Raw genomic sequence first — 18,427 nt, forward strand, 5'->3', positions numbered from 1 at the left:
AATTCTGAGAAGTAACAAGAACACTAAATGTGTGTAAATTTTAAAATTTTCTATGCATAAAAAAGTAGTTTTATTTTCTTGGTAAGGTTTTTTTGTTCTGATTTTGGTAATAGTCATAGTTATAATTCAGTTATCCATCTTTTGTCTTAATAAGCAGGCTTCGCAGGAGTTTTTTATTCTGTGAGGAATCAACGACAAGGGAAGTTCTAGTGAGAAGGTGTGATAAGTCATTTTATCACTATAGCTTATCACCTAAATGAGGAGTCAGGTTCCATTTATAAAATTTTAACTTTAGTAGTGATCATTAAGTATTACCAAGCAAATCTACAGAAATAGTCCCCTTTTAATATTTTAAAAAACATTGGCTCTTTTCTTGTTATAAAAGTAATACAAGAAAGGTAGTAGAGCAAATTGATTGAGAGCACTGGCTTTGGAGTTGGAGGGACCCAAGCTCCTCTACATAGTTGACCAGACTGTGTGACCAAAACACTCTCAGCTTTAGTTTCCTCATGTATAAAACAGGGAATAATTGTGGTACCCACTAGAAAAGTTTGATGTGATGATTAAATAAAATAATGCCAGTAAAATTATTAGTACAGAGCCTGACTTGATAAAAGATGTTTAAAAAGAAGAGAATAAAATTCTAAGCCACTATTAGTATTTTGATATGTTGCCTTTCAGGCTTTCTCTCTCTCTCTCTCTCTCTCTCTCTCTCTCTCTCAATTGACAAAAGGTAACACTGCAGTTGAGAGGGTAATAGATTTGGCCCGTAAAGATTCATGTTGATTGACTCATAATATATATATATATATACACACACACACACACATTTGTGTTTGCAAAATGAGTTTCATATTTTATGTGCAACCTTTGTTTCATTTTTCCCACATATTTTTATTTCTCTTGAATTAAAATTAACTAAAAACATCAGCTTTAATGACTCCATAAAATAATAACATATGATGTAATTGCTTAATCATCTCTTTGTAAGATATCTAAGTTAGATATTGTTTTGTTTGGGTGGTGTTTTGGGGTTTGTTTGTTTGTTTGGTAATGGGGATTGAACCCAGGAGCATTTTACCACTGAGCTACATCCCCAGTCCTTTTTATTTTGTATTTTCAGACAGGATCTTATTAAGTTGCTTAGGGCACTGCCAAATTGCTGAGGCTGGCCTCAAACTTTCGATCCTCTTGGCCTTAGCCTTCTGAGTCACTGAAGCCACTGCTTCTGGTCTGAGTTTTTAATACTTTTACTATTACTATTTAATTACTATTTAATACTATTTAATTACTATAATAATTACTATTTAATACTTTTACTATTATAAATATTAGGAATTTAAGAGTTATTAAGTCAAAGGTTAAAGTTTGAAAATTCTCAAGATTTTTTTTTTCCTTTTTGCACTTCTTTAAGGTTGAACATTTTTGTGTTTATTGATTATTGGCATTATTTCAGTGAAATATCTTAATGAATGAATGCAACTTGCAGAGCTTTTTCACAGGATCTCTATTCTCTAGAATAATGCCAGGTAAGTAAGCATGTAGTAAATATGTGATACAATGAATGAATGTCTGTCTGTCATACTTGTTTCAAATGAAGTCAAGCATTAGAAAACTTTTGCCTCTATACATCTTGGTTCTTAGTCTTTATACCTAATTCTTTTCCATTCTTTTCTTCCCCTACAGTTTATCCATGAGCTCAGATTTCCCACATTACAACTTCAGGATGCCTAATATTGGATTCCAGAATCTGCCTCTCAACATATATATTGTGGTTTTTGGCACTGCTATATTTGTCTTCATCCTTAGTTTACTCTTCTGTTGCTACTTGATTAGGTAATTTTCATTTTATGTTACTTCAGAATATGTTAAGCAATCAAGTTTCTATCCTAAGATTTTTTTTATATATGTATATATATATGAATATATACACATATATAAAAATATGTGTATACATATATATGTGTTATATATGAATATTCATATATATATTATATATGTGTAGATATTCATATATAACATATATATATATATAAGCTGTAGATGGACACAATACCTTTATTTTGTTTATTTAATTTTTTTTAATGGGGTGCTGGGGATTAAACCCTGTACCTCACACATGCTAAGCAAGCTCTCTATCACTGAGCCACAACCCCAGTCCTACCCTCAGATTTTAAAATATTTAAAATTAAATGTGATAATGGCAAATTTTCTAAAATTTAATATGCTTATTGTTTTAATCTTCTCTGAGTTACTAATCAGTAATACACCTTTATGCAGTCTTCAGTTCTATTTACTGTTAAGTCTCTTATAGGAGAAAATTGTCTTTATTAATTTGTCCTCCATATGAGCACCTGGTCCAACTATACTTACATCATAGTCTGTTTTCAAAAAAAAAAAAATATTTTCACAGGGATTTCAAATTGTTTTTTGAAAGGGTGTTGCATCATTGTTAGCTAAAGTCATTAGGGATCAGCAGTGTCCAAGACAAGACCCATGCCTTTAAAAAAGCTCCTTGTGGTCCCTCAAGAAGATTTTAAACTCCCAGTTGTTGTCCAGCTAGTTGAGTAGTCAGATAATTGGTTATCCACAAAAACCACTACATATTCTACATTACCAATAGTACATGTAGAGACAATTGACAAAAGGTAACACTGCAGTTGAGAGGGTAATAGATTTGGCCAGTAAAGATTCATGTTGATTGACTCATAATTATTTAAGCATTTTTACTTTTTAAGTTTTTTAATAGTGCCTAATTTTCAAAACCAAGACTGAGACTATATAAAATTTTATATGATATTCTTCAAAGAACTTTTTGGAGGCCTAGAGTTGTGGCTCAGTGGTAGAGTGCTTGCCTGGCACTTGTGAGGCACTGAGTTCGATCCTCAGCACCACATAAAAATAAATAAATAAAATAAAGGTATTGTGTCTGTCTACAACTAAAAAATATTGGGGGGAAACAGCTTTTTGGAGCTGAAGACTGGGAAGGTGTAGCAGCAGATAAGAGGAAAATCATGAAAGAGGTGCCCCACAAGTATGATTTCAATGGATTGAGTCAGTTGTGTCAGCTGCTCCCAGGGAGGTCCAGTAAGATTTGAAAATTTCCCATCACCTTGAACAATTAGGTTTGTATCCATAGAGGAAGGCAAGCTATAATGTGGCAAAACCTGACTAGTGAGTGAAAATGGATACAAGACATATAATCTCTTTGAAGAAATTTGGCTGAAGAACTATTAGGTTTAGGGGAGGGGCAGAGGCTGTAAAATCAAGGAAGTATTTTGATGTTTGTTTTTTGTTTGTGTATGTGTGTGTGTTACTGAGGATTGGATGCCCAGCCCATTTTTATTTTGAAACAGGATCTCACTAAATTGACCATGCAGGTCTTTTTTCTTTTTAAAGATTTGCCGTTTTTAAAAAAAATTTGTTATTTTTTAAAATTTTTTGTTCTTTTTAGTTACACATGACAGTAGAAAATATTTTGATATATCATACATACATGAAGTATAACTTCCCATTCCTGTGGTTGTACATGATATGGAGTTACACTGGTCATATGTTCATATATGAACATAGGAAAGTTATGTCCAATTCATTATACTGGTTCATGCTGGTCTTGAGCTCACAATCCTCCTACCTCAACCTCCTGAGTCACTGGGATTACAGGCAGGCATACACCACCAACTAACCTGTATATGTGTGTGTGTGTGTGTGTGTGTGTATTTTCATTCTTAAGTTTTAGGTGGACACATCTTTATTTTACATTTATGTGGTACTGAGGGTCAAGCCCAGTGCCCCTATTTTTTGTTTTTAAAGATAGAAACCAGCTAGTTGTGGAGGATTTGTGAGAAAGAATAAATCATGTATGTTCAAAGAGACAAACCTAAGGAATACAGTGATATAGTCCTAAACAGAATACCTGTAGAGAATAATTGCTCACGTAAGTCAGTAAGTCTGGGAATGAGAGAGTTTGCATACGTGGCAGTCTTCCTTTATTTCCTGTGAAATAAAAAATTACAGTTGAAAATGATAGGGAGGTGGTGCATGTCTGTAATCCCAGATATTCTGGAGGCTAAGGCAAGCAATTGCAAGTTCAAGACCAGCCTCTCAGCAACTTAGACCCTGTCTCAAGATAAAAAATTAAAAGGCTGGGGATGTAGTTCAGTGGTTGGGTACCCCTGAATTCAATCCCTAGTACTGCAAAAAAAGAAAAAGAAGAAAGGGAAAAGAAAAGAAAATGATGGAGAGAATGTGGTACTGTTAAACTTAAAGAGTGGCAAGGGTTTGAATCAACCACTGCATGGAAGCTTAGGATTCTAACCATGAACATATAGAAGGATTAGAGAACAATGTGGAGTGGCAGGCTGAGAATAGTCTTAGTGGCCATAATCTACATGGTTTTGTCATTTTCTCCAGCACTGTTCAGCATTGTTAATCATGTTCTCTTACATATTTTTAAGATATTTATTTAGTAATGCAAAATGAAGTAGTATAATCTAAAATATTAATAATTAGTGGGACTTAAAGGAGTAGTCAATAAGGGGAGTTAATTTGAGAATTTCCTAGAATAGATGGAGTTTGAGCCACAGATTGAAGAAATGGGAACATAATTGATCCCTCTTATGAGTGGAAGTAACAAGTTCTACTTTGGGAAAATATTCAGATGCAATGAAAAGATTCAGTTAAGCAAAAGGAAATTACAAATCAAGCCTCATTTTAATGAATTCTAATAGAGTTTATCTCTTTTCTTTATATGAAAATGTACTGTACACATTTTTTAGTAAAGAAGCAGACAAAAACTAGTAAGCATATAGATAATTTGAATAACATTATCAAAAAAACCTAAAGAAACAATTCTATTTATAATATCCAAAATAATAAAATTCCTGGGAATAAAGAGGTGAAAATGTTTTTTTTTTTTTTAGAAAGAGAGAGAGAATTTTTTAATATTTATTTTTTAGTTTTCGGTGGACACAACATCTTTATTTTATTTTTATGTGGTGCTGAGGATCGAACCCAGCGCCCCGCGCATGCCAGGCAAGCACACTACCACTTGAGCCACATCACCAGCCCAAGAGGTGAAAATCTTGTATACCGAAAACTAAAAACTTTGCTGAAAGAAATTAAAGAAGACTCAATAAATGGAAAGACATCCCAGGTTCATGGATTTAAAGACAATATTGCTGAGATAGTAGTATTCTTCCAAGCTGTTGATTCAATGCAATTCCTATCAAAATTACAATGACTTTTTTTCTTTTTTCCAGAAATGGAAAGATTATTCCTCAAATTCATTTAGAACTATGAGGGGTTCCAAATAGTCAAAATAATATTGAAAAAGAAAACAAAATACAAAGAATTACCTATCCTGTTTTTAAAACTTACTGCAAACGTACAGTAATCAATACATTGTCATTTTGGCCTAAAGATAGAAATTTAGCTGTCTCAGTGGCACACACCTGTAATCCCAGCATCTTTGGAGATTGAGGTAGGAGGATTACAAGTTCAAAGCCAGTTTCAGCAACTTAGTGTGGCACTTAACAACTCAGTGAGGTCTGTCTCTAATAAAATATTTGAAATGGGCTGAGGATGTAGCTCAGTGGTTAAGCACCCCTGGGTTCAATCCTAGGTACCAAAAAGAAAAGAAAGAAAGAAACATAAACCAAAAGAATAGAATTGAGAGTCCATAATAAATAAACCTAAACATCTAAAATAAGAATGCCAAAATCATTCAGTGGGTAAAGAATTGGTTTTTTAAACCAGTAGTGCTGAGACAGCTGCATATTCACATGCAGAAGACTAAAGTTGAACCCCTGCTTCACACAATAATTTTAAAAATTACTCAAAATGGATCAGCGACCTAAATATTAAGAACTGAAACTATAAAATTCTTAAACATGGGGTAAATATTCATGACTTCAGATTGGCAGTGGGTTGGTACAAAAAGCACAAGCAACCAAAGGAAAAAAAATGCAGTTGTAAAATATTTTAAAAGGTGGGGCCCAGTAACTGGGGAGGCTTAGACAGGAGGGTTACTTAAGCTCAGGAGTTTAAGACTAGCCTGGGAAACATAGTAAGATATCTCCTAAAAGATAATAATGATTATTATTAATAAAAACATTTGTGTACTAAAGAACATTATCAAGAAATCAAAGAGCTGGTGGGGAATAAAACAGTGACGCTGCTGTGGGAAAAAGTTTGTCAGTTCCTTAAAATATTAAATAGATTTATCATATTACCTAGTATTTTCATTCCTTGGTGGATACCTAAGACAAATGAAGAGATATGTCCACACAGAAATTTGTACGAGACTTTTTTTGGGGGGGGTTTGGTTTTGGTACCAGGAATTGAACCCAGGGGAGCTTAACCACTGAGCCACATCCCTAGCTATTTCTATTTTTTATTTTGAGACTGGGTTTCACCAAGTTGCTGAGGCTGGCCTCAAACTTGCACTCCTACTGCTTCTCTCCCAACTCATAAGTACCACAAGTGTGCCCCACCACACCCAGCTGTGTAGAAGAATATTTCTAACAGCATTATCCATAATAGCCAAAATGGATAATCAACCAAATGTCTATCAACATAAACAAATTATAGTATGTACATGTAGTGGAATATTATTCAGACATAAATGAAGTACTGATATATACTGCAACTAGGATGTACATGAAAACATTATGCTCACTGAAAAGCCAACCACAAAAGGTTGCATGTTGTTTGAGTTCTTTTCTAGAATATATCCATGATATGAAAATCCATAGGAGGAGGGATTAGAGATTACCAGGAGATGGGGAAGGGGGAAGGAAAGCATGATTACCTAATGGGTGTCAGGTGTTTTATTGGAGGGTACTGAAAACTTTAACATTAGATACAAACTGTTGGTTGCACCAACATTGTGATTAAATTATTGATTTGTACACTAGAAGATAGTTAATTGTAATGTGAATAAAAATAACATTTTTAAAAGAAAAACTGACAAAAGCAATAGAAAATATGAATAATTTATATGTAATGAATATTGAATGGTTATTAATGCATTCCCATAAAAAACTTGCAAGCCAAGTAATTTCATCAGTGAATTCGTTATGTTGAAGCATTTTAGGCAAAAATACTGCTTTTATACAATATTTCCAAAGAACAGAAGTAGAGGAAAAGCGTCTCAGCACATGTAATGAGGCCAGCATAATTTTCTTTCCACAGTCTGATGGTACATGACAAGAAAGGGAATTATAGACCAATCTTTCTCATGAACAAAATATTAGTGAATCATATATGTGCAAAAAAAAAGAGTAATGCATTATAACCAAATAGGATTTGTTCCATGAATGAAGGTTGTTTTAATATTCAGAAATCAAAAAGTGTAGGTTTGGGGATAAAATTCAATGGTAGAGTGCTAGTCTTGCATGCATAGGGCCCTAGGTTCAATCCCCGGTACTGCCCCCCAAAAAGCAATATAATAACCACATTAATAGTAAAAAAAAAGGAAGAAAAATAATATTTTATAAAATGTAATACTTACACATAATGTTTTTAAAATAAGCAAACTAGAATAGAAGGGAGTGTTTTTAAAATTCAATCAAAGCTGTCTACAAAATACCTAATAAAACATCATACTTAATAGTGACAATATTGATAGGCCCTTGACTATCACTTTTATTTAGTATTGTATAGGAGCACTGTTATGATTTAGATATTTTCCTAATCTTGAGCTAGAAAGAGATTTTGTTAACTAGATACAAAAAAAAAAAAAAAAAACTAACAGTAATTGGAGAAAAGATAATGAATTGGACTACATTTAAATTTTCAATTTTTTAAAACTGAGCCCATTAAATAATGGCAAAGATGTGGAACTAGAACTCTCAGAAACTGCCTGTAGGAGTAGAAATTGGTTCAAGCACTGTGGACATAGCAATTCTATTTCTATTTCTAATTATATCCTCATCAGAAATGAATCTGTATGTCCACTAAAAGATAAGTAGAAGAATTTGTGAAGCTGCTTTATTCAACAACAGAATGGATAAATTGTATTATATGCACACAGTGGAATACCATGTCAGTCAAAAGAACAGAATATAACATGGATGACTCTCAAAAAGGATGTAGACTGAAAGCCAAACAAAAAAGAATATATGCCAAATGATCCGCTTATGTGAAGTCCAAAAAACAGATATAATCAACAGTAACCAGAAGTCAAGATGCGGGTAACTCTGGGGAGTAGGTACTGATTGAGAGGAATCATTTCCGAGGCTTCAAGGATACTATAAATGTCTTATTATCTTCATATGGATAATAATTATACTGGAATATACATTTTTAAATTTTTGAGCTATATAATTAAGGTCTTATACTTTTTATTTATTTATTTAGGTAATGAGGATTGAACCCAGGGGTACTTAACCACTGAGCCACATCCCCAGTCCTTTTTTATTTTTTATTCTGAGACAGGGTCTTGCTAAGTTGCTTAGAGCCTCACTAAGTTGCTGAGGCTTGTCTTGAACTCCCAATCTTCCTGCCTCAGCCCCCTGAGTCACTGATATTCCAGGAATGTGCCACCACGCCTGGCAAGATTTTATACCTTATTAGATGTATGTTATACTTAAATTTTTATTTATGAAAAATGTGATATAGCAAATATTATTGAAAAAATAGATATTTGCAAATATAAAAAGAACTGTCATCTTCATTAAAATATTTATTGTATTAAGATTTTGTCTTAATGAAATATCAATAGAACTTATATTTGAGTAACATTTCATGATTCACTTTCTCCTAACCTGGCAAAAGAGATGTCATTTAGGTTTATTCTAGGATAAAGACTGTATTTTAAACCATAAATTATATAAATTAACACTAAAATCAATTTTTAAATTTTTTCAATTATTAGAAATCTCAGTAACTCATTGCTCATTTCTGTCTTTTAGGTTAAGACATCAAGCCCACAAAGAATTTTATGCATACAAACAGGTAAGAAATTTAATTCAATATATTAATTAATTAATTAAGATTTATAAAATCTACTCTTTTTTAATGTTTTTTCAGTTGTAGAAAGCCACAATATCTTTATTTTTATTTTATTTATTTGTTTTTATGTGGTGCTGAGAATTGAACCCAGTGCCTCACATGTGCGAACCGCTGAACTATAACCCCAGCCTCCAAATTGATTTTGATCATGTTTTTTTCCTAAAAACTAAGAACTAAGATTATTTTCACTCATATTTTAAACTAAGACTGGATTTACATATTTTCATTTTAGCATTTCTATCAATAGAGTTGAGACATTTCGCTAAATGAACTTAACTCCTTCTCCATTTAAAGACATAGCAGTTCCTCAGAGATGACCAGCTATGGTACAGTGGTCTCATCATTCCCTTTTGTACTTTAAATGTTAGTTCAGGTCTCGAATTAGAAGCCCACAAACTTGGATCATAGCTGTTAACCCTTCTATAGTTCCTCACTGGTTTGTGCTTTAATAACTCAACTTTTCTTGAAATCCAAATAAAAGTAGTTTTTTTCTTCCTTGTGTCATTCTTTAACATTTACCACTGACACCAAACAATGGGCCTAGATTTCCCTTAATTCTCTTTTGGCTCTAAGCATAAAATTTTTGTTGTCCTTAGAATTTTAGTATGTGTTTATATGAGTTTAATATAGGCAGGAGTTTAATATATATAGCAGCTTCAGCTTGTTTGGGTCATTAACCTTATTGACACTGATGTTAACAGGACTATGTCATCATTTTAGGAGTGTATATCTTTCTATCCATTTTTTATTCATGTATCCTTTTTTTAAATATTTTTTAGTTGTAGACGGGCACAATATCTTTGTTTTTACATGGTGCTGAGGATCGAACCCAGTGCCCCACACATGCGAGGCAGGCGCTCTACCACTGAGCTACAGCTCAGCCCTTATTCATGTATCTTTGATATCTGAATTTATTGGCTTGTTCCCTAGATGTACACACTGATGTCTTGGTTAATCCCACATTCTTCCCCATAATTTTCATATGAGATTCAGAGTTGAATATTTTAGTTTTAAATAAATCTTTTGTCTCAGTTTTGTCATAATCTTGACAATCTAAGCGTGTTTGTATATAGGCTAACTAGAAAGTAAAATTGGCCTTGGTGATCATTTATACATGAAATTGATAGAACTAATTGGGTCACAAGACACATGGTAAATTTAATCTTTAAAATATACTGAATATATTTAAATATATTTATATTATATAGTATATTGAGCTCAAGTTAAAAGAGTGTTGTTAAAATGTTCTATCAAATTGTAAGAGATTATCTTCAATACTGAATTATGAAGGAAATTTTATTTGTGTGTATGTACACACACACACACACATATATACACATACATATATATAAATATAAATATTTCTAAGTGGAATGAAAAATGTTTTAAGTTACAAATTTAAATAAGCACAAAATAATTTTTTGTTCTTACAGGTTATATTAAAAGAGAAAGTAAAAGAATTGAATTTACATGAGGTAAGTTGCTTTATAAACATTTTAATATTCTCTTAAACTATTTTCTAATAGAAGTGATATGCTATAGTGTGCTTAAATAACTTTATTTTCAGAAGCTGAAAAACTTAGGCTTGTTTTGATTTGCTTAATAGACCATTTGAGGATGAAGTCATATAAAGATAAATTGTGTGACTTAAAGAGAGTAACATATTTACTGTTTTTAATAGGGATGGTGCCAATGTAAGATTTCATAGCAAAAGGGAACGCTGCTTACTATCAATGCTATATAAAAGGAGATAGATATAAATCAGTTTTTCTATTTGAGGTGAATTTGTACTAATTCCACCCTTGAAAATGTTCTCAGTATTACCTTCCTACTAATGGCACACACGCGTGCACACACACACACACACACACACACACACAGTATGATTTTCTAATAGGGATAGGTGTGTGAGAAAGTGAGGCAGAAGGATGGAATGGGAAGGGCACAAAGGTAGCAGTAGAAATCCTGGGCATTGTCTGAGTGTTAAGTTGCAGGGTTGACTCACAAATGCTCACTGGTAATTTAAATATAGACTTTTGTGTGTGTATCCTGTTCTAGACATTAAGACACATAGTCTATAAAAATTCTGTTAATTTTAATGTTATTCCTGTGTTGCCTGTGGTGAAGCTACATTGTCAGACTCTCAAAGAGAGTTAATTTGTGAAGTTATTTGAAGAATAATAATTATTATTTAAATTGTTATTAAACACTTTGAAATGATCTGATGCTCCTTGGGTCATTTTACATATTTTTTATCAATGAATTGAATACATTCCTATTTAACAGCAGTTTACTTATAGTTTTGGATTAAATTTAAGCATCAATTACTGTTGGATATTTAACTTTCCAAAGGTTAATTTTAACATGTGGCCAAAATTAGCATAAAATAATAGAAGGTGATCTCTTTTCTAATTAAGATTTTTTTCTTTTTGTATTTTATTCGAGGCAAGGTCTGAGTTGCTTAGCGCCTTGCCATTGCTAAGGCTGGCTTTGAACGTGTGATCTTCCTGACTCGGCCTCTCGAACCCTGAGATTATAGGCTTGCACCATCATGCCCTGCTTTGAGATCTTTTTGATAACCATAAATGAAATTTTAATTCTGACATACATTAACAAGTTGAAAAACCAGGTTTGTCGGGAACAGAAGTCTTCAGTATTGATTTGACCAATTACTTTTAGAAAGTTAATCCTGAATAAATGTATTATGTTGCTGGCATGATACATGTACCTATAATCCCAGCTACTCAGTAGGCTAAGGCAGAAGGATCACAAGTTCAAAGCCAGCCTGAACAACTTAGCAAGATCCTGACTCACAAGTTTTTTTAAAAGGGTCTATGGATGAGCTCATCAATAGAGTGCTTGCCTAGCATGTGTGAGGGGCCCTGGGTTCAATACCTAATAATACCAAAAAAAGGAAATTACTGCCTCATTACATATTAGAATTAGTGCCCCCAGCTATTCCTAATCAATTTGTTTTGCTGAATCTGGCCATTTGTATTTAGTTATTTGTTATTTGTATTTAGTTATGTAAGAAGTTGCTTTCATCATTAAATTTCTTTTGTACCTTTGTCTTCAATTTTTACCTGTGATAAAAAAAAAAAAAAAAAATTCTAGTTATGGTGAGAAGTTGCTTTCGTCATTTTCTTTTGTACCTTTGTCAAAAAATAAATGGCCATATTTTTGTGGCACTATTTCTATATTCTCTCTTCTGTTTCCTTAATTTATGTGCCTATTCCTTCATTAGTACCACATTGACTTGATTAGAGTAGTTTTATATTAAGTCTTAAAATCAAGTAGTATGGGGGCAGGGGCTGGGGCTCAGTGGTAGAAGCACACTTACCCTGGAATGTGTGAGGCACTAGGTTTGATTCTCAGCACCGCATATAAATAAATAAAAAATAAAGGTCTATCAATAACTTAAAAAAAATTTAAATCAAGTAGTATGGTTCCTCTAACTTTATTCTCTTCCAAAACTGTTTTAGTTAGATGTCTTAGTCTAGTTTCTGTTGCTATAACAAAATACTTGAGGGTGGGTACTTTATAAAGAAAGGAGGTTAGTTTGGGCTCATGTGCTGAAGGTCCAAGAGCGTGACACTGGCATTGGCTTTGCTTCTGGTGAGGACCATGTGCTGCTCCATGTGTGGTAGAAAAGCAAAAGTGAAGTAGGCACATACAGAAGAAAGGTCAGATAGCAAGAGAGAGACAGAGGGAAACCTGAACAGCTTCATAATCTTGTTACAGTAACTAGTCCAGTCTTGTGAGGTTCTAGCTCAGTGGTGCTAAACTTAATCCAGTATCAAAAGAATAATCCAGTCTCTCAGGAAATATGAAACCATTCATGAAAGAAGTGCCTTCATGACCTAATTACTTCTGCTAGGTCTCATTTCTTAAAGATCCCACTGCTACTCAACACCATTACATTGAGGACCAAGCCTCAACATGAGTTTTGGTGGGGACAAACCAAGTTATAGCACTAGTCTAGTTCTTTTGCCCTTCTTTGTAAAGTATAGAATCAGCTAGTCTATATCAGTTAAAAAAAAAAAATCTGGGGCTGGGGTTGTAGCTCAGTGGTAGAGCACTTGCCTTGTATGTGTGGGCTCTGGGTTTGATCCTCAACACCATATTAAAAAAGTGAATAGTGAAATAAAGGTATTGTATCTATCTACAACTAAAAAAAAAGTAAAATAAAGGGAATAACTGAAATAGAAGATTTAAAAAAAAAAAACCTGAGTATTGATTAGTATTATATTAAATATATAAATGTATTTGGAGAGAATTGACATTTATTATATTTATTTTCTAATGTATGAATGAATGTATTATATCTTTTATTTATTTATTTAGTAATTTTTTTGAAGCACTGTTGTTTAGGCTGTTACACATTTAGGATTTTTATGTCTTGGTGATTTACCCTTTTATCAAGATCCCTGTTCATCCCTGATAATTTTCTTTGCTTCAGTGTCTTTTTATTGTGTGTGTTGGCGGGGAGGGATTGCCAGGGATTGAACTCAGGGGCACTCAACCACTGAACCACAGCCCTGTTTTGTATTTTATTTAGAGAAAGGGCCTCATTGAGTTGTTTGGCACCTGCCTTGTGGTTGCTGAGGTTGGCTTCAAACTCACGATCCTTCTGTCTCAGCCTCCCCAGGCTCTAGAATTGTAGGCATGCACCACTGCACCTGGTCCTGCTTCAAAGTCTTTGATAATATAGTGACTCCAGCTTCCTTTTAGTTAATGTTTGTATGGTATGTCTCTTTCTATCCTTTTATCTTTAGTCTACCTATATAATTATATTTGAAGTAAGTTTTTTTATAGACAGCATATAGTTAGGTTATTTTTATTTTCTCTGTTCATTTGTCTTAATGTATCAAGGCAAATATATCACTTAATAATATGAGACTCTCAGAAGTAAACATAAGTATATAAATCATCATTACCTTGGATTAGGCAATGGATTCTTAGATATAACAACTAAAGTACATGCAACCTAAGGAAACAAATAGATAAATTGAAGTTAGCAAAATATTAGACTATTATGCTTCAAAAGACATTATCAAGAAAGTGAAAGGACAACCCATAGGGAGGAAAATATTTGCAAGTCTGTATCTGAACTCATATAACTCAATCATAATAAATCTATAAAATAAAAAGGTATGCAAATATATTCTCCCAGCTTTTCATCTTAACAGGGCTTTTTTGTTGTTGTTGTTGTTGTTATTGTTGTTCTAATTAGTTATACATGACAGCAGAATACACTACTATTCATTGTAAATGAATAGAGCACAATTTTTCACTTCTCTGGTTGTATGTGAAGTAGAGTCACACCATTCATGCAATCATACATGTACCTAGGGTAATTATGTCTATCTCATTCCACCATCTTTCCTGCCCTTATTACCCGCCCTTACCTTCCCAATCCAAAGTTCCTCCATTCATCCCATGCCCCCGCCCCCATTGTGGATCAGCATCAACTTATCAGAGAAAGCATTCAGCCTTTGGTTTCTTGGGATTGGCTTACTTCACTCAGTGTGATATTCTCCAACTCCGTTCATTTGCCTGCAAATACCAGAATTTTATTCTCTTTTAATGCTGAGTAATACTCCATTGTGTATATTTACCACATTTTCTTTATCCATTCATCTATTGAAGGGCATGGTTGGTTCCACAGTTTAGCTGTTGGGAATTGTGCTGCTATAAACATTAATGTGGCTGCATCCCCATAGTATGCTGTTTTTAAGTCCTTTGGGTATAGACTGAGGAGTAGGATAGCTGGGTCAAATGGTGGTTCCATTCCAAGTTTTCTAAGGAAGCTCCATACTGCTTTCCAGATTGGTTGCACCACTTTCCAGTCCTACCAGCAATGTATGAGTGTGCCTTTTCCCCACATCCTCACCAACACTTATTGTTGCTTGTATTCTTGATAACTGCCATTCTAACTGGAGGGAGATGAATTTTTGATTTGCATTTCTCTAATTCCTAAAGTTGTTGAACACTTTTTCACATGTTTGTTGACCAATTGTATATCTTATTCTGATAAGTGTCTGTTCAATTCTTTAGCCCAGTGGGCTATTTGTTTGTTTGGTGTTAAAGTTTTTTTTTGAGTTCTTTATATATCCTGGAGATTAGTGCTCTGTCTATTGGGCGTGTGGTAAAAGTTTGCTCCCATTCTGTAGGCTCTACCTTCACCTAATTGATTGTGTTTTTTGCTGAGAAGAAACTTTTTAGTTTGAATGCATCCCACTTATTGATTCTTGATTTTACGTCTTGTGCTTTAGGAGTCTTGTTAAGGAAGTCAGGGCCTAATCTGACATGATGAAGATTTGGGCCTATTTTTTTCTGCTATTTGGCGCAGGGTCTCTGATCTAATTCCTAGGTCCTTGATCCACTTTGAGTTGAGTTTTGTGCATGTGAGAGATAGGGATTTAATTTCATTTTGTTGCATATGGATTTCCAGTTTTCATAGCACTGTTTCTTGGAATAGGCTATCTTTTCTCCAATGTATGGTTTTGGCACCTTTGTCTCGTATGAGATAACTAGGTTTGTCTTTATGTCTTCTTTTTTGTACCATTGGTCTACATGTCTATTTCAGTGCCAATACCATGCTGTTTTTGTTGCCATAGCTTTGTAGTATAGTTTAAGGTCGTTTTGTGATGGCTCCTGCTTCACTCTTCTTGCTAAGGATTACTTTGGCTATTCTGAGTCTCTTATTTTTCCAAACGAATATTATGATTGCTTTTTCTGTTTCTATGAGGAATGATGTTGGAACTTTAATTGGAATCACATTGAATCTGAATAGTGCTTTTGGTAGTATGGCCATTTTGACAATATTAATTTTCCTATCCAAGAACATGGGAGATCTTTCCATCTTCTAAGGTCTTCTTCAATTTCTTTCTTTAGTATTCTGTAGTTTTCATTGTAGCAGTCTTTCACCTCTTTGGTTAAATTGATTCCCAAGTTTTTTTGATGTTGTTGTTGGTTTTTGGTTTGTTTTTGAGGCTATTGTGAATGGTATAGTTTTCCTAATTTCTCTTTCAGAGGATTCATTGCTGGGCTGGGGATGTGGCTGAAGCGGTAGCGCGCTCGCCTGGCATGCATGCGGCCCCGGGTTCGATCCTTAGCACCACATACAAACAAAGATGTTGTGTCCGCCGAAAACTAAAAAAATAAATATTAAAAATTCTTTCTCTCTCTCTCTTTAAAAAAAAAATTTTTTTAAAGAGGATTCATTGCTGATGTATAGAAGTGTATTTGATTTATGGGTATTGACTTCATATTTTGCTACTTTGTTAACAGGGCTTTTTGCAAAATAAAAGTCTTTAACTCTGGCTTATCAAATTTTTTTCTCATTACTTGTAATTTAGGTAGTATGTGCTTTTCACGCCTGTGGACTTGAAGTTGCTCCAACATTATTCATTGAAATGGCCATCCTTCTGCCATTGAAATGCTTTTGCACCTTTTTCAAAACAAGTTGATTATCTGACAAGGGATTTATATCTAAAATATATAAGAATTCATAACTAAAAAGAAAAATAAGTCAGCTAAAAAATGGGCAAAAGGACTTGAATAGACATTTCTCCAAGGAAGAAATACAAATAGCCAAAAAATAATTCATCATTAGTTACTTGGGAAATGACCACTTTACACCCACTAGGATAACCATAATCAAAAAGACAGTAATAAATGTTAGTGATGATATGGAGAAATTGGAACCCATATATAGTCCTGGTAGGAATGTAAAATGATTCAGCCACTTTGGAAATCAGTCTGATAGCTCCTCAGAAAATTAATAACTATAATTTATTATAGTTATCTATAACCCAGTAATTCTACCCCTTCATATATACCCCAAAGAATTGAAAACAGGCAATCAAATAGATATACTGATATGTATAGTGGCATTATTCACAATAGCCAAAATGTAAAACAACCCAAGTGGTCACCAACCAATGAATGGATAAACAAAATGTGGTATATTTATACAAGGGAACATTATTTAACTATGAAAATGAATGAAGGCCAGGCTCAGTGGTGTAGGCCTATGATCCAAGTGGCTTGGGAGGCTGAGGCAGAAGTATCATGAGTTCAAAGCCAGCCTCAGTAATTTAGTGAGACCTAAACAACTCAGTGAGACCCTAAATTTAAATAAAACATAAGAAAGGGCTGGGGATATAACTCAGTTGTTAAGTGCCCCAGTAACCCCCCAAAAAAAGAAGTACTACAGTATGGATGAACCTTAAAGACAGCAAGGAAAAGAAACCAAATGCAAAACACCACATATTTATGCTTCCATTTACATAAAATGTCTAGAATAGAGAAATCCGTTAAGACAGAATTAGTGGTTGGTTGCCAGAATTTGATGAAAAGGGAAAATAGGAAGGGATTGCTTATGGCTATGGGTGTTTTGGGGTAAGGGAGGTGAGGCAGATGTTCTGGAATTAAATAGTGGCAGAGAGTTAATATATTATTTTTTTCCCCCCTGGTTCTGGAGATTGAACTTTACTACTGAATTACATCCCCAGTCCTTTTATTTTTTTTAATATTTATTTTTTAGTTGTAGTTGGACACAATACTTTAATTTTATTTATTTTTATGTGGTGCTGAGGATCAAACCCAGGGCCTTGCATCTGCTAGGTGCACGCTCTACCACTGAGCCACAATCCCAGCCCTATTTTTTTATTTTGAGAAAGGTTCTCATTAAGTTGGCCAGGATGACATCAAACTTGTGATTCTCCTGCATCAGCCTCCTGAATCACTGGGGTTACAACTCTGGATGTGTTTTAAAACTTTTAGGAGCTGGGAATATAGCTCAGTGGTAGAGCACTTACCTAGCATGGACAAGGCCCTGGGTTTGATGCCCAGTACTAGAAGCAGAGAGGGAAGGGTTCTTTGACCAGGCACAGTGGTACCCATCTGTACATACCTGAGTCCAGTGACTCAGAAGGCTGAGGCAGGAGAATTGCAAATTTGAGGCCAGCCTTGTCAATTTAGCAAGACCCTGTCTGAAATAAAAAACAAAGAGGGCTGGAGATATAGCTCAGTAGTGCCTCTGGATTCAATTCAATCTCTAGTACCAAAAAAAAAAAAACCCTGCTGAATTCTATACCTATTTAAAGGAGTAAATATCATGATATGAGAATTATAGCTTAGTATTTATAAAGGTGATAGAAAATCACTTTGGATACAAACAATCTGTCATTGAAAGTAAAGGTCATTTGCAAAATATGCTCTATAAAGGAAAATTTTTAAATGCCTCTGGCCCTGGGGGATCTTCCAGGAAGTCCAGTTTGAGGCTTTTGTCTTTTTGTTATTGCCTTAGTTTTTGGTCACCTTTAGCACTTACCATGTCAGATTTATCTTCTTTGTGTATATGTTGTATTTGTTGTTGTTTGTTTGTTTGTTTGTTTTCAGGCAT

The 18,427-nt window shown here is 33.9% G+C and overlaps 1 protein-coding gene across 1 annotated transcript in view; it reads left to right on the forward strand.

Annotated features, from left to right (window-relative positions):
• Rnf24 (ring finger protein 24) overlaps window positions 1-18,427 on the forward strand; it is a 78,720-nt gene that overhangs the window by 51,806 nt on the left and 8,487 nt on the right. The window contains exons 2-4 of the mRNA XM_027954877.2: window positions 1,687-1,836; window positions 8,916-8,958; window positions 10,449-10,490. Of these exons, the coding sequence (XP_027810678.1) occupies window positions 1,694-1,836; window positions 8,916-8,958; window positions 10,449-10,490 (228 nt within the window). The 5' untranslated portion in view covers window positions 1,687-1,693. The remainder of the gene's footprint in view (window positions 1-1,686; window positions 1,837-8,915; window positions 8,959-10,448; window positions 10,491-18,427) is intronic.

The sequence above is a fragment of the Marmota flaviventris genome, chromosome 2, assembly GCF_047511675.1.
Source record: "Marmota flaviventris isolate mMarFla1 chromosome 2, mMarFla1.hap1, whole genome shotgun sequence".
Taxonomy (NCBI): Eukaryota; Metazoa; Chordata; class Mammalia; order Rodentia; family Sciuridae; genus Marmota; species Marmota flaviventris.